We start from the raw sequence: 17,189 nt of genomic DNA, 5'->3' as shown, positions 1-17,189 counted from the left end.
TTTTTTTTTGCTGAGGAAGATTTTCCCTGAGTTAAGTTCTGTGCCAGTCTTCCTCTACTTTGCACGTGGGATGCCACCACAGCATGGCTGACGAGTGGTGTAGGACCACGTCCAGGATCCAAACCCACAAACCTGGGCTGCTGAAGTGGAGCATACTGAACTTAACTGCTACGCTGTAGGGCAGGTCGTGCAAAGGTTTGCTTTTAAGCCTTTCACCATGCATTAGGATTACAGAAGCTTAATATGGAAGCAAATCGCATGAGCACTGCAGACATGCAGGGGCCTTTAACCTTCCTCCCCATCCCCACTTCACTCCCAGGAGCGATAGGTACACTAAAGGAGAACAGTGTGACTTCCTGTCAGTTGCTTAGAGACTTTGTGTCCTGATGGGGACCTAGCTTCCCCTCTGGTGTGTGCACGGTAGACAACCTGGGATCTGCAGGAGCAAGATGCCAGTCTTGCCCCAGAAAGTCTGAAATGGTTAGAAAATGCCCAAAGTTCTATTTAATGTGGAGGCTATAGAGGATATCTGTTTCTAGAATAAATGGACATCAAAAGTCTCCCCTCCTTCACTATGTAGGGGAAAAGCTTGTTCCTTGGTGATGATTTTGAGATATTTCCTTGCTGTCTTCCATAGAGTTCTTTCTTTCATGAAGATAATAAACTTCCCCCTAGTTAACCTGTCCCTGTTGGTGGCAACTCTGTCCACCCTCCCTTCATGCATCTAGCAAGTGCTGGAGATGAGTATATTTAGCGATATTACTCAGACAAAAGAACTAGCACTTGAGGATGAGAGTGAGATGCACATGGGTAAGAATGGCCTTGACACTGAGACCTATATCCAGGGGAGAAGGCACACAGTTCCCTCTGCCCAGACTCCGAGGGACCAGATGGCCTCGGGATGCTGCTGGTTGTGGGGAAAATGGTAAGTCTTTCTATGGAAGAGACAACTCTCTCTGTGCAACTTATGACCAAAACGAACAAGAGAACACATACAGGATGTTGAAGATGCTAAATGAAGTAAATCCAGAAGGAAGCAATGTTGCCACCTAGGAAAACAGAAATTGAGGAGCATTTGGAAGAAAGTGGGCAAAATGGATCCCACGACAAGTCATTTGTTAAACTGGGATTTATCACACACCAGGATAGAAGAAATCAGCATTGGCAAGTTGTCTATCCTATTTGCTTTGACCTCTATAGAAGAGGCATCTAGAAGGTGAAAAAGGGACTCCCCGCTGAGTGTGGGGAAGGGATTGCATCATGAAGGTTGGGGCTCATTTGAATGACGGGCTGTGCCTCGGTTCCGGGTTCACTTGGAATGCAGGTGGTTTGCTTTGCCCCAGAAGGAAATGCAGCTCTCAGAGTGAGGGTGTGGGGTCTGTACACACCCCAGCGAATTGAACAGTGGCTCTTGGAACAGGCAACGGTGGCTGTGAGAGGAGGCACATGTTGGCCACCTCACCAGCATTATGGTTTTGTTCCATTGTTTAGTCTCATGTCCACAGAGCCCAGACTAGAAAAAACATTGCTAAAGGAACCCAGTTTAGTGAAAAATAACAATTCAGATCCCCGGAAGCCTAAGCAAAGCAAAGCACGCAGAGCCTCTGTTCTGAGGGCACTGCCTTCCTTTACACGGAGAATCTCTCCAAAGAGCTGAAGCGTTGACAAGCTTAAAGCAAACAGCTCAAGCACTAAGTTTGAAAAGTCAAGAAGATCTACTGAAGAGACACAAAGGAGACAAGCTTAATAGCTACATGTACATGAACAACGGGGCTTTTGCCTTACTGGGAAGGCTACAGAACCCCTCAGAACCACGACAGTGTGAGAGGCTGACAGCATCCATACTCAGTGAGATGGCAGTGCCAGGTGTGGCCTGGATAGTAAGAAAGGGGGAGTGAATTGGGCACATTTGGAAGTTGCTCTGGGAAGAAGGCAATGCAACTTGGAAGGCCACCAGTGGGCCCAAGAAAACAGAAGAGCCATTGTCAGGTCCTTGCCCAAATCCTTCCTTCTGCTCCGCTGGTTGCTGCCCGGTGATAGCAAAAGTAGCTCCTCCTGCTCCTTGCCTCCTCCCCACAGGCTCCAAAGGCTCAGATGGGTCTCTTCTTAGTGACTGTCAAAAACAGGCGCGATGGTGCAGCACGATGAAGATGGATAAGATGCAACACTATGAGGATGCCCAGTGCCTGGCAGTATGATATCGTAAAAGAAGGGTACCCCTTTGAGTCAGACAGATCTCAGTTCAACCAGCTGTGTGACCTTCACCACTGAGCCTCAATTCTCTCCTCTGTTAAACCGGATTGAAGACACAGCCTCTCTCACAGGAATATGGTGAGATTACACCTGGGTTAGGGTCTAGCCTGCTCCCAGCTGTCCTTTTGTGCCATCTCATGGTTTATTCTTATTTGAGCAGATGATGGTTCAGGAAGATGCCGAGACTTCTCCTAGCAGGGCTGAGCAAAGTACAAACGTGCAGATGCAAGGAGCTCTCTCCTCCTCTGTGCTGTCCTCTCTACCTCCTCTCTCTGAGGTCTACTAGCCCAGTTCTCCTTTCTTCTTTTCTGTGACAACTATTTGAATAAGTAGCCCCAGGCTTTTCTGGGTGGATTCACAAAATACAGGATGAGCAAGCTTCCCAAAGTCATCAGTAGCCTGAAGCTGCAAACCAGCCAGTCTCTGTAATCGCAGCAGGAAGCTCTCGGGGAGATTGAAGGCAGCAGGGACTCAACCAGTGATGATGAAGACAGAAATGGGATGGCTCTGAGACTGTTTTTGAAAATGGCCTCGTTCATGAAGGATTCATTCTGGTTACAGGACCGTCGCCACACGATCAGTCTTCCTTTATCTCAGCAGCTGATGCTGCTCAAAACACATGAGAGATTTGGCCCTAACCCATTAGGGTTTTCTATCTTTTCTGTAATGCAGATAATCTATACTTCTCTCTGAGAAGCTCAGAAATAAAAATCCTTCCACTGACTAAAGGATTTGTCCTGTAAAATAACTCAAAGCAGATCAAACTAGTCAGGCCCAATTTTGTGCACAATTAAATACAAGATTTGCCCATTGCCAATTTTGAGCTGGTGTCATCTGATAAAACTGTGAGTACTTTGAGGGATGAGCCATTTCTTAATCGTCCACTTAAATCCTCCTAACTGCACAGCTGGCTTCTGAAATATGGACAGAGATTCAATTAGAGACCTGGGCTGGAAGACGCTAAGTCTGTAATTGCTCCCTCTGAGACAGTGGCACCAGAGACACATCACCTGGGCCAAAGGAACACTCAGGACAGCTTCAGATTTACATCTGATAAGAAATGATCAGCATGGATAAAACTCCTGATCATTGAGAAGGGGAAGGCAGGAAAAGAATGGCCTGCACTTTTATAATCAATAACCTGTAGTTACCATCTATCATGGGCTCAGGCTGATTCACACTGATTCAGAGATTCGGCATTAATTTCCAGAAGCAATGAGAGGATTGCAAGCATAAAAGGGCCTCTAAGTTTTGTAACAACAGACTTTGGCAGGCTGGCAGCCTAAGGTCAGGTATTCACTGAAGACGCCAACATCCACCTGCTTGCTTAAGACAGATACCTGGGAATCATGCCGGGACCTGCCTCTCCTTCCCCCCATCCAATGGTACACGTCAGGTCCTGTTGGCTGTATGTCCAGAACATATATTGAATGTGTCTGCTTTTCTCCATCACCCTACTCACACCCCAATCCAAGCCACCATCCTTTGCACCTGGATGACTGTCACATCCTCCTCACTGGTCTCCCTGCTTCCACTCTTGTCCCCACCTGTCTCCTCTCATTATAGGAGTTAGGTGATCTTCTTAAAGCATGAATAAAATTTTATCATCTTCTCCCTCCCCAAGGTTAAACTTCTCCCACTACCTTCCTAGATTGAATAGAGTAAAATCCATATCCTGACCTTGGCCTGGTCCACTGCCTTTTCCTCTGACCTCATTGTCCACCCCTCTCCCCTCTGGCTTTTGCTGATGCTTTTCCCCTGCCTGGAAGCCTCCACTGGCTGCTTCCTTCTCTTCTGTGAGGTCGTAGCTAACTGTCCTCTCCTTGAAGATGCCTCCTCTGATAACCATATCTAAACAGGGGATCCCTATTTTTCTCCATTTTTGAACCCCATTATTTTCTTCTTGGCACTTTTATTGATTTCAGGTTGTATATTTATTTGCGTGTTTGCTTGTTCATTGTCTCTCTTTCTCAGTGGACAGGAAGTACCACTAAGACAAGAACAATGTCTGTATCCCCAGGAAGTAGCATGATGCCTGGCATGTAGTAAGCACTCAATAAATATCTGTTGAAGTAAGGAAGGAATGAAGCTGTGTTCTGGAGGGATGACACAGCCATGTGACTAAATTGTGTCTTGATGGAGTCCACTTCCGCCCACACTTAGAAAAGGGGTGGGTACCTGATATCTGGTGGGCTTGCTGAATGTGTTATTTGCTGTCAGGTTTTCAGAATTCCTCATGCCAGCCTGGTAACGAGTCTTCTGGGGAAAAAATACAAAGTACACAATAGATACATACATCCATACATGGTAGGACTTGAACCGCTCCCACATATGGGGCAGCTTCTCAAAAGAGGACCCTCAGGAGGCCAATATACCCACGCTGCTTGGCTTCCTAGAACACCGTTCCTTGGGACTTTAGTTCTGTAGGATGGCAACAGGTTACAGAATATTGTTTGGTCAACTTTATTTGGGAAGCATGGAATTAAAGTTCTATGGGTATCTTTCTGCCAGGACTCCTCAAAGATTTTAATGTGCTAATAAACACTGAGAATCTCCAGGAAGGGGACCAATGGGCAGGGAAGCTTTCTTCCCAGAGCGCATTCTCCAGATCCTTTCTGGGAAGAGCTATTCTACTTCCAGGTCCACTAAGGAGTCCCCTGAGTCAGGTCACGGCTCAGCCAGGCGGCTTGCTGAGCCCCCAGGCGTCCTCCTCTCCGAGGAACTGCAGGGGGAAAGGGAGCTTCTGCAGGCAGCCTCTGCTGGGGCTGCAGCTTTGCTGACGCTTCAGCAGATTCTGAAAAGCATCAGCCCCTCCAGGCTCCTGACTTCCCTTGTTATCAGGGACACCATCTGAATGAAACACACACAACCCCCTCCTTCCCCTCTGGCTGCCTTATTAGCCCCATAAACCCCATGCTACCTACCCTGAATTTGGAATTCAGCATGCCCATTTCAAGGTCATTTTCACAGCTTTTGGCCTTAGATTTGCAGAGTTTTATGAGGCACATCTTGATTCTCATTATGAGATAATAAAATGATTTAGGGCTTGGCACTAGATTAAAAGGAGCAGGTAGAGTTCTTCCTTCATCAAAATAAGACAGCCAGAGCTTTGCTCGGGCGAATTTCCATTCCACATCTGCATCCTCCTGTGGAACAAGGGGAACAACAACACACCATCAAAGGCCACGATTTAACAACTGAGCTCAGTCTGAGGAGTGGGGACGCAGCCTGCAAATTCGGAGAGATCTCTAAACAGGACTGATGCTTTCGTGGATGTTCTCCTTTGCTACAGAGACACCAGATGGGAAGTTTGCTCTTGCTGAAACCCTATGCAATTAGTCACCCGCAAAGATCTCCACCTAAATCCCTGGATTCATCTCTGAAAACCTCAGCCAGTTCCTCCTCCCTTATCCCCACTGGGTATTTTCACCAACATTTTTCACTTCCCACTTACCCAGGAACTTTTCTCCCTGTCACTTAATCTTGTGATCCGTTAACATTTACAGCTCTCCTAACTGATTCACCAATCACTCCAGGTCAAGGTATTAATCTTTTAGAGCATCGCTGCCTAACAGAAATATTTGGTGAGCCACATAGGTAAATTTAAATTTTCTAGTAGCCACATTACAAAAAGTAAAAAGGAACAAGCGAAATTAATTTCAGTGCTGTATTTCATTTAATCCAATAATCCAAAATGTTATCATTTCAGCGTGTAATCATTATAAAAAATTATTAATAAGATAGCTCCCTTTTTTTTTTCTCCCTGAGTCTTCAAAATGGGCATGTCTGTTATACCTATAGCACATCTCAATTTGGACGAGCCACATTTCAAGGGCTCAACAGGCACATGGGGTTAGGGTGGCTACTATATTGGACACCACAGTGTGTTTCCTGTTGGTCAGAGTGCTGCCAAGGAGGATGTTAGAGATTCTGCATATGGAAGTCACGGGGAGCAAACCTGACTGTAGCTAGCAGGAGGGAGTCTGGCCATGCTCTCTTCCCTGGTGGTGGTAAGTTTAAACCCCAGGTCTGTCACTTCTGATGTGGTGTCAATGCCAGAATGCTGAGGGGCCCCCTGGGAGGCAGCAGGTGTGTTTTCTCTGTAAGCAGGCTCCTTAGGCCTCTGTCCTAGGAGGGCGGTTTGAGGCCAGGAAAGAGGCATGGGATTTGGAATCAGACAGACTCAGGCTCACAGCCCCTTACAAACCGTGTGACTTTAGGCAAGGGCCGTGGGCGCTCATCTGTCCATGGAGATAACACTGCGTCCCTCACAGAGCCCTGAGACTGGCATTGAGTACGTGCTCCAGGAGCCGTGGGTTCCTCTCCCCACAGGCAATGGCTACACTTCAGGGGACCATGAACCCAGCAAGGGCCCACGTGAGGCTGCTGGGATGTGCCATGAGATAGAAAGTCATCACCAGCAGGCCCCACTATTTAATTTGCTTTTGCTGAGACCCCATCAGCACCTGGCCTGGTCTATGGGGACATCCTATGTGGGTCTTTTAGATTGGCAGCTTCGTGAGGGCAGGGGTGGCTCCTGGTGTCTGCTGTACTGCAGAGAGGTGTACCCGGGACATCCGACCTGAGAGGAAGGGTGGTACAGTGGTGAGAGCACGGCTCTGAAGCCTGCCTGGGTTCACATCCTGCCTCTTTTCCTTGCTAGCTGCGTGACCATGGCAGGTGGCTTGGCTGCTCTGGGCCTCAGTTTCCTCAGCTGTAAAATGAGGATAATAATACCTACCTCATAGGCTGTTGTGAGAATTAAAGGAGTTAACACATGAAAAACACTCAGTGTCAGACACTTAGGAACCCCTCAGTAAATATTTTTATCTCTGTAACTTAACACAGTGCCTAGTGGTCAACCTTTAATCATTCAGAAAACATTTATTGAGCACCTACTGTGCACCTGGCATGTGCTAGGCAGGCACTGGGGAAGACAATCCATGTCCCGATGGAACACACAGGCTGGCCAGCGCCATGGGTATGCTAAAGAGCTCATCAGCTAGTCTCTTCCCTACATTCGTGCTAAGAGCTGTGGGAGGCTCTGGGTGCTGGGGCCCCTGACCTGGCCCGGCGGTCAGGGAAGGCTGCCCTGGTGGCTGGTGTTTGAGCTGAGATCCAAGGGGCGAGTAGTTAGCTCTCAACCAGGTCAAGTGTGGGTGGGGTGGAGTTAGGAGTTAATTAGTGGAAGAGGCAGTGAGAAGCATAAACAACCCTTTCAAGAAAACTGGCAGTAAAGAACAAGAGAGAAAGAGGTTGAGAGCTGGAAAGTGAGAGCGAGGGAGGGTTTTTTGTAGTTACTTTTTGTTTTTTGCTTTTTAAGATCAAGAGACTTATTTAAATGCTGACAGGAAGGATTAGACAGAGAGAGAGAAGGTGAAGATGCTGGCGGAGAGGGAGAATGTGTAGGCGCGGCCCCTGAGGAGGCAGGAGGGCTGGGAGCCAGGGCACATGGGCAGGGCTCTCGATGGAGGGCAGGTGCAGAGGCGGGCGGGTCTGTGGATTGGGATAATGGGTGCTCAAGATCTCCTGACTGAATAAACAAGCATTCTCATGGAAGGATTTACAAACATGTACTTCATCAGAGTTGAATGTGACCGTGAATACCAGGCACTTTCCGGGGGGCTCATTTCCCTTCTCTGGTCCTTGCACAGACCTCACCAGTGAGACAGGTGGGGGACATGTGCTCTCACCTGTCAAGGAGAAGGCCAGAGCCCAGTGGAGGGGGGGTGGGCTGCAGTGTGCTCTCTCCATCTCATGGCACCACGCTGTGGTGGGCTAACTTGACATCATAGCTGTGGGCTTGCCCACTCTTGCCCCAAACTAGTGGGCATGTCATGCCAAACACGTGGCTTTACATTCCACATTCATTTGGAGCAAAACATGAATTGCTTTCTAGGATGGGGCCGACCTTCCCAGGTGAGTGGTACAGAGAACCACAGATCATTCAGGCACCATCTGGTTTCTCTTACACATGGGGAAACTGAGGCCCAGAAGGGCAGGGAGGACTTATGAGCAATAGCTCATCCACATAGGTGACCAAATATGTAAAACACTTTTAAAAAAATATGTTTGTCCATAGACTCAGTGCTGCACTTGTCCGGGAGGTCGGCAGGGGGCGCTAAGGCTTCATGGCCCAGCTCACTTCTTCCTCTCACCTCTCGCCTCCTTCCTTGCACGATCTATGCTCTTACAAGGCAGAATATACCACATTGTTTCACCCCTCCCTGCCTTGGCACACGTTGCTCCTACTGTTTAGAATACTCCTTTTTGGGGGGGTGGGTATTATGGACCAAATGTGTCTTCCTAAAAGTTGGATGTTGAAGCCTTAACCCCTGGACCTTAGAATGTGACTGTATTTGGAGATAGGGCTTCTAAAGATGTAATCATGTTACATGAGGCCATAAGGGTGGGGCCCTAATTCAATATGACTGGTGTCATCAGGAGAGGCAGAGATTCCAGGGGTGCACCACACACAGAGGAAAGGCGATGTGAGGACACAGCAGGAACGTGGCTGTGTACAGGCCCAGGAGAGAGGCCTCACCACAAACCAACTCTGCCAACACCTTCCTCTTGGACTTTACCTCCTGAACTGCAAGGAAATAACTTTCTGTTGTTTAAGCCACACCTTGCATTTTCTCACTTAACAATATCATAGGGATTTTGCCATATCAGCACAAAAATTTTTTCTCCTACATACAGTATTCTAAGGTCTATGCTATATGTTCTGATATTGATGAGCTAGTTTTAAGTTTTCCTTTTTTTTTTTTTGGTGAGGCTAACATCTCTGCCAATCTTCCTCTATTTTGTATGTGGGATGCCACCACAGCATGGCTTAATAAGCTGTGTATTGGTCTGCACCTGGGATCCAAACCTGAGAACCCTGGGCCACCAAGGCAGAGCGTGCAAACTTAACCACTATGCCACTGGGCCAGCCCCTCCAAGTTTTTCCTTTAACGAACATCTACGTAAAATCGTATTTCTGCATAGATCCATTCCTAGAATTGGAATTGTTGAGTCAAAGGGTTAGTGCATTTTATTTTGGTTTAAGTTTATTTTTTTAACTTTATAATAAGTAAAACAATAGATTTATAAAACATAAAAAGGTATAAAGAGAAAGGCATTCCACCACCATGTTCCCCAACCCCCACCTCCCAGCAGTTATCTCTGCTGTGCATTTCTTGTGTATCCTTTCAGAGATCTTTTTCTTTTTCAAATACTTATACAGCGGAAAATGAATATGTATTCCCTTCTCTTCCCCTCTTACACAAGAGAGAGCACACTATATACATTATTCTGCAACTTGATTTTTTTTTTCACTTACTGTATCTTAGAGGTCTTTCCACATTAGTGTATAGAGAACATCTTCATCCTTTTTAAAAGCTGCACAGTATCCCACTGTTCAGATGTATCATAATCTATTTGACTAGATTCCTACTGATACTCATTTAGTTTGTTTTAAATTTCTTGCTGTTCCAAACAAGGCTGCAGTCAATAGCTTATGGATTGTGCATTTTAGATTTTGATAAATTGCCTCCTGATACACTCCCTTGACTCCCTTATCTGTTCGGCAAAATTGTGTTAGTCTTTGAATGGCCGTCAAGCAGCACCTCTGGAAGCTCCCTCCCTACACAGTTGATCACAGACTCTGCTTTGGGTCTCCTCCACCTGGTAGGACTCCTCTGGGTGCTCTTCCCCAGGGCACTGCAATCTGTTGATTTACATGTCTGTTCTTCTCACTGGATAGAGTTCTTCAAGGGCAGAGATTGTGTCTTAGTCAATCTCTGTGTCGCCTGTTCCCAGCACCAGTGTGGCATATAGTAGGTACTTAATAAATAACATATGAGAGGCAGAAGGGAATGTGGGTTAAAAGATACAGTCATTCTGAGTTGCCGAGGTTCACCTGCATGAGGGGACACGTAAAACAAGAAAGATTCATGACCCCTATTCTTTCTGCCCTTCTTGGGCCATTCTGTGTGGTGCCTGCCATGCCATGAGGCAGGTCGACTGGAAGTCTTCTTGGAGCAATCCAGGAAGAATGCTGGTTGTTTGCTATCCTGGCTTCACATTTAATAACACATGGCTTCTAACATCCTTACCCTCACTGCTGAAAACAGCAATATAACCTAAACCAAGGGAGAGAGAACATTTCCAATTAACTGGTCTTACCTCGATTTCCTGATAGGAGTTGTTGATCATGGCTATTAGCATATTGAGCAGCACGACCACCATGGTGACGTTATAAACGCCGTAGAGAACGTAGCCGATGTTCTCGATGAATTTGTGGTCATATTTCAGCACCACCGAGATCACTTCAGACAAGCCAAAGATGGACCAAAATAAGGTTTTAAAACTTTCTTCAACCCTGCAAAGAAGCAGACAGTCCCTTCAGGCAGTTTGCATCAGCTAACGTGAGCTTTTCATGCAACAGCTGTCTTTACGCAGACATTAGCAGCTACCCTGGAGTGGGGCCGGGGCTGGCTGCTGGTGCCTGTATTCTGCAATAATGAGATGCTCAGATTTCTTAGAAGACTTTGAAAGAATGTGATAAAGGGCAGGCTCTTTCTTTTCCATTCAAGCCGTTTATTGGGAGTCCTGGCTGCGCTGTCGTTTTTATCTTGTAATTAATTAAACATTTAAAATTAAACACAAGGACAAATGCTTGTTCTTGTATGTTATTAGCCTCAGAAAGCACACGCTTCCTTCAGCAGTCTCTTGAGTGTCTCTTCTCGGACTACTCAGCCCCACGTGAAGGGGAAGAAGCTGGTGTTGACTGATGGAGCTGGCATCGTTGGTGCCTGGCCCTTGCTGGGTACTTGCCACAGAGCAACTCACTTAAGCCTCATGCCCACCTCTGTGGTGGGCTTGCTTCTTACCACCATTTTGCAGATGGAAGCACTGACACTCAGAGCCTTCCATGCCTTTCCCAGTGGCACCCGACTGGAAACGGGTGCAAGTCCAGGCGTGTCTGAGGTTTTCAAAAGCATGTACTTCTAACCACTGTGCTTTACTGCCCCCTGCCTAGGGGTAGTGAGGCCAGACACCTATACCAAGTCCTCTAAACTGGAGCTAGATTATGAGAGTGGTGAGTTTGTGAGTCCATATTGTTCAAATTCACCCTACAGCTCACTCAAGGTAGACACTGCATGTGCTTTGAGGGCAGTTCAGTGAAGAGCTGGATTTTAGGACGCTGCCCTTTGACCTTTTTGAGACTATGAAGTTACCAAAATACACTGGCTTTAAGAATAAGATCCCAGCACATTTCAGTCTGTACTTCATGGCTATGACCCTATATCAGGCTTATGACATAGAATCCAATCAGAAAGCTGGATTTTGGCTGCATGGTTTAGGATATGCACGTGTATCTGATAACATCCGAATGGTTAAGTACAGTTCTTTCAGCTTGCATCCAGATTTTTTGGTACGATTATGAGAAAGCACTTTCTTTTTTTTCTTTAACCTTTCAGACTTCCGACACTTACCCACAAATGGCCAGGATTAGCTAGATCTCAAAAAACCCCCAAGCATTTTTTTAAGGGTTGATATTTAATTGACAAGATGTACTAAAATACTAGTACTCATCACGTTGGCTGAAAATTCAACTCTGACTTGCATGAACTTTCAGCTCTGCTGTGAGTGTGGGTGGATGTAGACGTGTGTGTCTAGCCAGCTGTTTGACGCATTCCCTATGCATCCCAGAGGCTGGAAACTAAAAATTGAAGTGAGTTTTTGTTGTCATTACTTGTTTTTGGTTTCTTTTAAAACTGTGAGTTTGGAATATTTAAATAATTTTCATTTTAGTAAGAAAAAATTTAGTTGGGGATTTGGAAGTAAGGACTGGGTATCAAGCTGTTATTTTAGAGTTCCAGCTCCTGACACTATTCTGAGAAAACAGGTTCCTCATGCGAGATGCAGCATCCATTTTGTGTGAAAAAGGTACCCTCAAAGTGTGGGCATGATTAACCGAAGGTGTTGTCTTCCACTAGGAAGTAATCTTTGGTTATCACCCTAGTGGAGGGGAATAGTGGCAGAAAGAATCCAAAACCACTGGATGAGCCCCAAACCCCAAACTGGAAGGAGCCAGAAGGACATAATCTCTGACAGTTGTTCCCTTCCTAGTGAAATCACTGAAAACTGGAGGACACCCTGTCTGAGGGAGGGGCTGGGCAGACGGGTACTGGTCCAGGCTTGTGTTCTTACCACAAACAACCTAAGAAATGGATGATACATGTGGCTGAGAGACGTCCTACAGAAATTCATCTTCCCTCTCTTATCTTGGAGAGCCCCACAAACCTTTGACTGACACAAACAAAGCAAGCAATTATAGAACACATTCAGGGAAAACCTTCTGAATTTTGATTAGAAAAAATGGCCTAGATTCAGCATGTACTTTTTTCTCATTTGCGTCTTGCTATGAATTCGGCCATTAAGTTCTGATTTATCCTTGGTGCCTACACTTAGGCTTTCTATGACAATGCTCTGAAGGAGGCAGAGCTGGTCCATTAAGCAGTACGTGTTCCAGTTAGAGAGTATTTACAGATCCCTAAACCTGTGCCTTAGCCCCTCCCCTACCAGCCTCCCCCTCACCAGCCCACGGCCTCCATGCTTGGAGGCTGATCTGTTCATTTGGTGTCTGGGTTACAGACAATCTTCACACCTATTTCATTTCTATTTTATAGTTTAAGGATTAACTTCTGGACTTGAATTTGGCTATGACCTCTAGGAGAATCTAACTACAAGAGGCCCAGACTCATTGGGATTGGCAGAGTGAAAGGGACCCCTTCCAGAGCAATAGCCCATGGCCCCTGATTGGGCAGGAAGAGGTCTTAGCCAAAGCATGCATTTTTAACAATCTCTTCTTAGTTCTTTAGGGAATGTTTATAGCCCTTGCTTCCTCTTATTATGGGGCAAAATAGGTTGCAGTAGCAAAGACCTTCTTTAAAGAAAAGCTAGGTCTATTGGCTTGAATCATCCCAAATGGCTAGATTCACCATTGGGATTGCTTGGGTCTTTCATTTGTTCCCACCCCTCTTGACATGAGCTAGACTAAGTGAACAGACTAATTTTGTTGTTGTTGTTGTTGTTTCTCAGAGGGGACCTTATGGGCCGAGTTATGCATGATTAGCTGGGCTAAATGGTAAGCAATACAATATTTCATCCATAGCTCAAATCGTGTTACTAAATAAATTCTGAATGGAATTGAAGAGTTCAATGTTAAAAAATTACATGATCAAAAAACTAGAATGAAATATTAGTATTTATATACAATTGGGCAGGGAGAGATTTCAGAAACTAGAAAGGGAAAGACGGAGAGATCTAACCACATAAAACTTTACTTGTATACATCCAAAAGATAATAAGTTAAAATATAAGGCAAAAGACTAAGTGAGAAGAGAATTTCTATTTGCAACACATACAACAGACAATGGATGATGTCTTTCTTACATAAAGAGCTCTTATAAATCAACATGAAAATGACAGATATTCTAGCAGAAAGAAAAAGGGGGAAAAATAGCTTCCATGAAAACTTGATGATTTTTATGGTAACAAGAGCTCCATAATTATCATGATATGCCATGCTAGTGGCGCCTTGTTGTTTAGCATGTAGCAGGAAATAAATGAAACTTGCCCTCACTGCCCTGAGTGAGAAAAGACTTGTGTTCTTACCTTGACCTTGGAAACTTACAATAATATATTCTCAGAGAGAAGGCTAGCCTTGGAAAGGAGCCCATAGTACATTACTAATCCCAAGAGCTTGAGTACCAGAGCTGGCCCCAATGTCTCATGAGGTTATGATGCTCTCTGAGTCATGTATTAATCATCACCCACAACATTCAGGAGCCATGGGACCCGGGGCATGGAGCAGAAGGGGAGTCACTGTGGAGGTCAGGGCCTGTCTTTCACGAAGAAACTATCTTGGAATTGGCCTAGTTGATATTCACCATGAAGCTGTTTGTCCCATAACAAGCCCCTAGAGTCAACTAGCTGGTCTCAAGGCTGAATTTGAGGTTCCCTACTGAAAGACATGGCGGTCACTGGCTCCACATCCCCCTCCTACCCACTCTGGCTATCTGCAGAGTTTGCCACAGATTCCTGCAACTGTGTCAATCACAGGAAGCTTCACAGAGATAGTTGGAGGAGTAAGAAGAGCAAAGATGCACGCCTGGGTTCAGATCCCAGCTCCACCATGCACTGGCTGTGTGAGTTTGGGCACGTTACAAAACATATTTGAGCCTGCGTTTACTCATCTATCAGTGGGGATAAAGGCACCTTATTATTAAGTTGCTGTGAAGATTAAGTCAGCAACTCATATAAAGTATATAGTAAAAGCCCAATAAATGGTGGCTGTTATTTTTATTTATTTATTTGCCAAATATTCACTGAACTCTGATTATATGCCAGGTACTGTACCAGGTGACGAGGATACGCTGGTGCCCAGAGCTTGTTTCTGTCCTTGTGGAGGTCCCAGTCTAAAGCAAACCCAACAGTGTGAGAGAATGCTGCAAGCCTGTGGGCAAGGTGGCTCTGTTTGCCTTGCATTACCCAGGAACACACACAACCCCGTCAGCTTCTCAGGTGCTTCCACACAAGGCCGAATGGAGTTAGTAATTCAGATGCGTATTGACTTTTCTGAACAAGCCTCATTTTCCCTCCTATCTGCCAAGATCATCACAAACCCTTGATTTCAAGCAAATACTTTCTGATTTCCCCAGCTCATGCTATCTTTTAATATTTGACTCTTGGCCTGCAGTGGAAGGGCCTGAGAAGTTTAGTCAATAGGCCACCCCCGGCATAAGAAGTGCTCCTAATGAAGTGAAAGAGGAAAATGCCCCTGACTGATGCTGAATAGACCTTGATTCACCTCCTCTCACTGGGCGGGAGTGTGTGGGGGGAAGGTTGGGGCTGATCTGTCATACAGAAGGCAGGGATGGGATAATCAGTTCTCTACCGGGTCTGTCTCGCCTGGGGAATGGGACCGTAATAATAGGTTGCCTGAGAGGCAGTTGTGTATGGGTCTCAGAAAACAAACTGATCAACAAGGGGCGGGTTTGGGGCAATTGTTATGAAAATTGCTGCTTCTTCAGAATGCCATGACGCCCTCCCCCCAGTGTCATGGAACTCTGCCCGCCTCTCAACAGTTTTCAGTTACCTACCCAAATCTGCACATAGCAGGCTAAAATTAAGCAGGAGGATGAGCTCCTGAAAGGCTGTTTCTCAAATTCAGAAGACAATAGCTGGTGCTGTGCTAGACGTCTGCTGAAGTGGAAAGAGTGCTCCCATGCCATCCGAGCTGGGATGATGCAAGAAGGTGCTTGGAATATAGAAAGGCCCTGGGAGAGGGCTGCGTTTCTGTAATGCCCAGACTTGGAGGCTGAGAGCAGCTGGACCAGACCTGAGGAAGGTCAGGGGAGAATCAAACGCCCGAGGAAGTCTGAACCTCGCCCCAGCCATGCCCTGCAAGCTTGCGTCCTCTGAATCACCTCTTGGTTTATCTTGGATCCTAAATGAGGAGATTGATTTAGACAACCCAGGAGTAGAGGAATCTGGCCCAAGAATCAATGCCAAGCAACTGGGGTGCACAAAGCCTGTGCATCCCAGATTTATCCTATGGAGGGTCCAACTCTACTCCTGGTAGCCTGGCTGCTACTTGAGGGCAGAGCTGTGTTTTCTTCACTCTTGAAACTGCAAACCTAGTACAGAATCTGGCACACTGAAAGCGCTCAGTAAGTTCAGTGTCCATTGAATGAATCCCTGATGCCCATTTTGACCCCCTGGGCCCTGATCCCAGTGTCCAGGGAGGGCTCTGGTGAAGCAGTCAGAATGCAGGCAAACCTGGATTTGATTGTGAGCTTTTGGCCAAATAACAGCCTCTCTGTACCTCTTTTTTTTCTAGCTATAAAATGGGAAAGCTACAATCTCTACTTCATAGGGTTGTGGTGAGGATTAAATGAGTTAAGAATGCTTGTGAAGTGTATAAAATACTGCCTGGCACGTAACAAATATGCAATAAACATTACTAATTTCATTATTAGTGTTAGCTTTTTTTTTTCTTTCTTAACTGCGATAGGCTCCAGCATCAGGCCTAAAGTCTCGTGTACCCCATAATCAATTCTCAGAATAACTCTTTAAAACTGTAAATCAGCTCTTGTCTCTCTCCTTTAGCGGCTTTCCACAGGCTAACGATTGAATCAATGACCTCTGCACCTCACACTGCCCCGCCGGTTGACCCTGGCTCAGGGCCCTGTGCCCTGGCCCCTCTCATCCTCTCTTCCCTCTGCCTGGAACGCTTCAGCTTCACCGTCACACGCTCTGGTAGGCCTTCTGTGACCACCTGTCTGAAGGAGTCCTTCCTCTAATTACTCTTTTGAACAGCATTTTTATTTCCTTCCTAGTTATCAGCACTTAATCTATAATGATCTTACCTGTTTATTTATTTTTATTTCTTTTCCCTCTTTTCCCATTCATGGAGGAATGTGACCTCCACGAGGGCAGTTCCTGCTGACTGGCTCACTGCTCTGTCATCAGTGCCCAGACAATGCCCGGCTCAGTGTAGGAACTCAGTCAACAATTTTTGTCAATGAATGATTGAATGCTGGGAAACTGAGGCACGAGGTGATTTGGTCTTAGCCAGCTTGCTTTGGACCTGCCTAAGAACTGCCCCTTCTGATAATATCTCTAGAGCTAACCCCTGACAGTCCAGTTTCCTGTCACTCTGTCACTTTGAGGAATGACAGTTTAAACGTTATTTCTATTCTATAATAAAAAGGCCAGGATTTTTTCCCTTTAAGATGGCTATACTCTGTCTGAGAACAAGACGGAGGACTTGAGGGGAATGCCTGAAAAGACGCCACCCAAAAGAGCACATTTTCTGTGTCATCGAGTCTTTTCCCTCAGAACTTTGTGGGCTCTCAGCCTGTTCCCGAAGCTCAAAGGCA

The 17,189-nt window shown here is 46.0% G+C and overlaps 1 protein-coding gene across 2 annotated transcripts in view; it reads right to left on the bottom strand.

Annotated features, from left to right (window-relative positions):
* TRPC7 (transient receptor potential cation channel subfamily C member 7) overlaps window positions 1-17,189 on the bottom strand; it is a 132,270-nt gene that overhangs the window by 5,726 nt on the left and 109,355 nt on the right. For both annotated transcript variants that reach the window (XM_008525412.2, XM_070570943.1), the window contains 3 exons: window positions 10,423-10,618; window positions 5,178-5,399; window positions 4,432-4,512 (listed from right to left, as the gene is read on the bottom strand). In XM_008525412.2, the coding sequence (XP_008523634.2) occupies window positions 4,432-4,512; window positions 5,178-5,399; window positions 10,423-10,618 (499 nt within the window). The remainder of the gene's footprint in view (window positions 1-4,431; window positions 4,513-5,177; window positions 5,400-10,422; window positions 10,619-17,189) is intronic.

This window comes from Equus przewalskii, chromosome 13 (assembly GCF_037783145.1).
Source record: "Equus przewalskii isolate Varuska chromosome 13, EquPr2, whole genome shotgun sequence".
NCBI lineage: Eukaryota > Metazoa > Chordata > Mammalia > Perissodactyla > Equidae > Equus > Equus przewalskii.
Note: the sequence above shows the minus strand (reverse complement) of the source record. Positions and strands in the feature narration are given on the sequence as shown.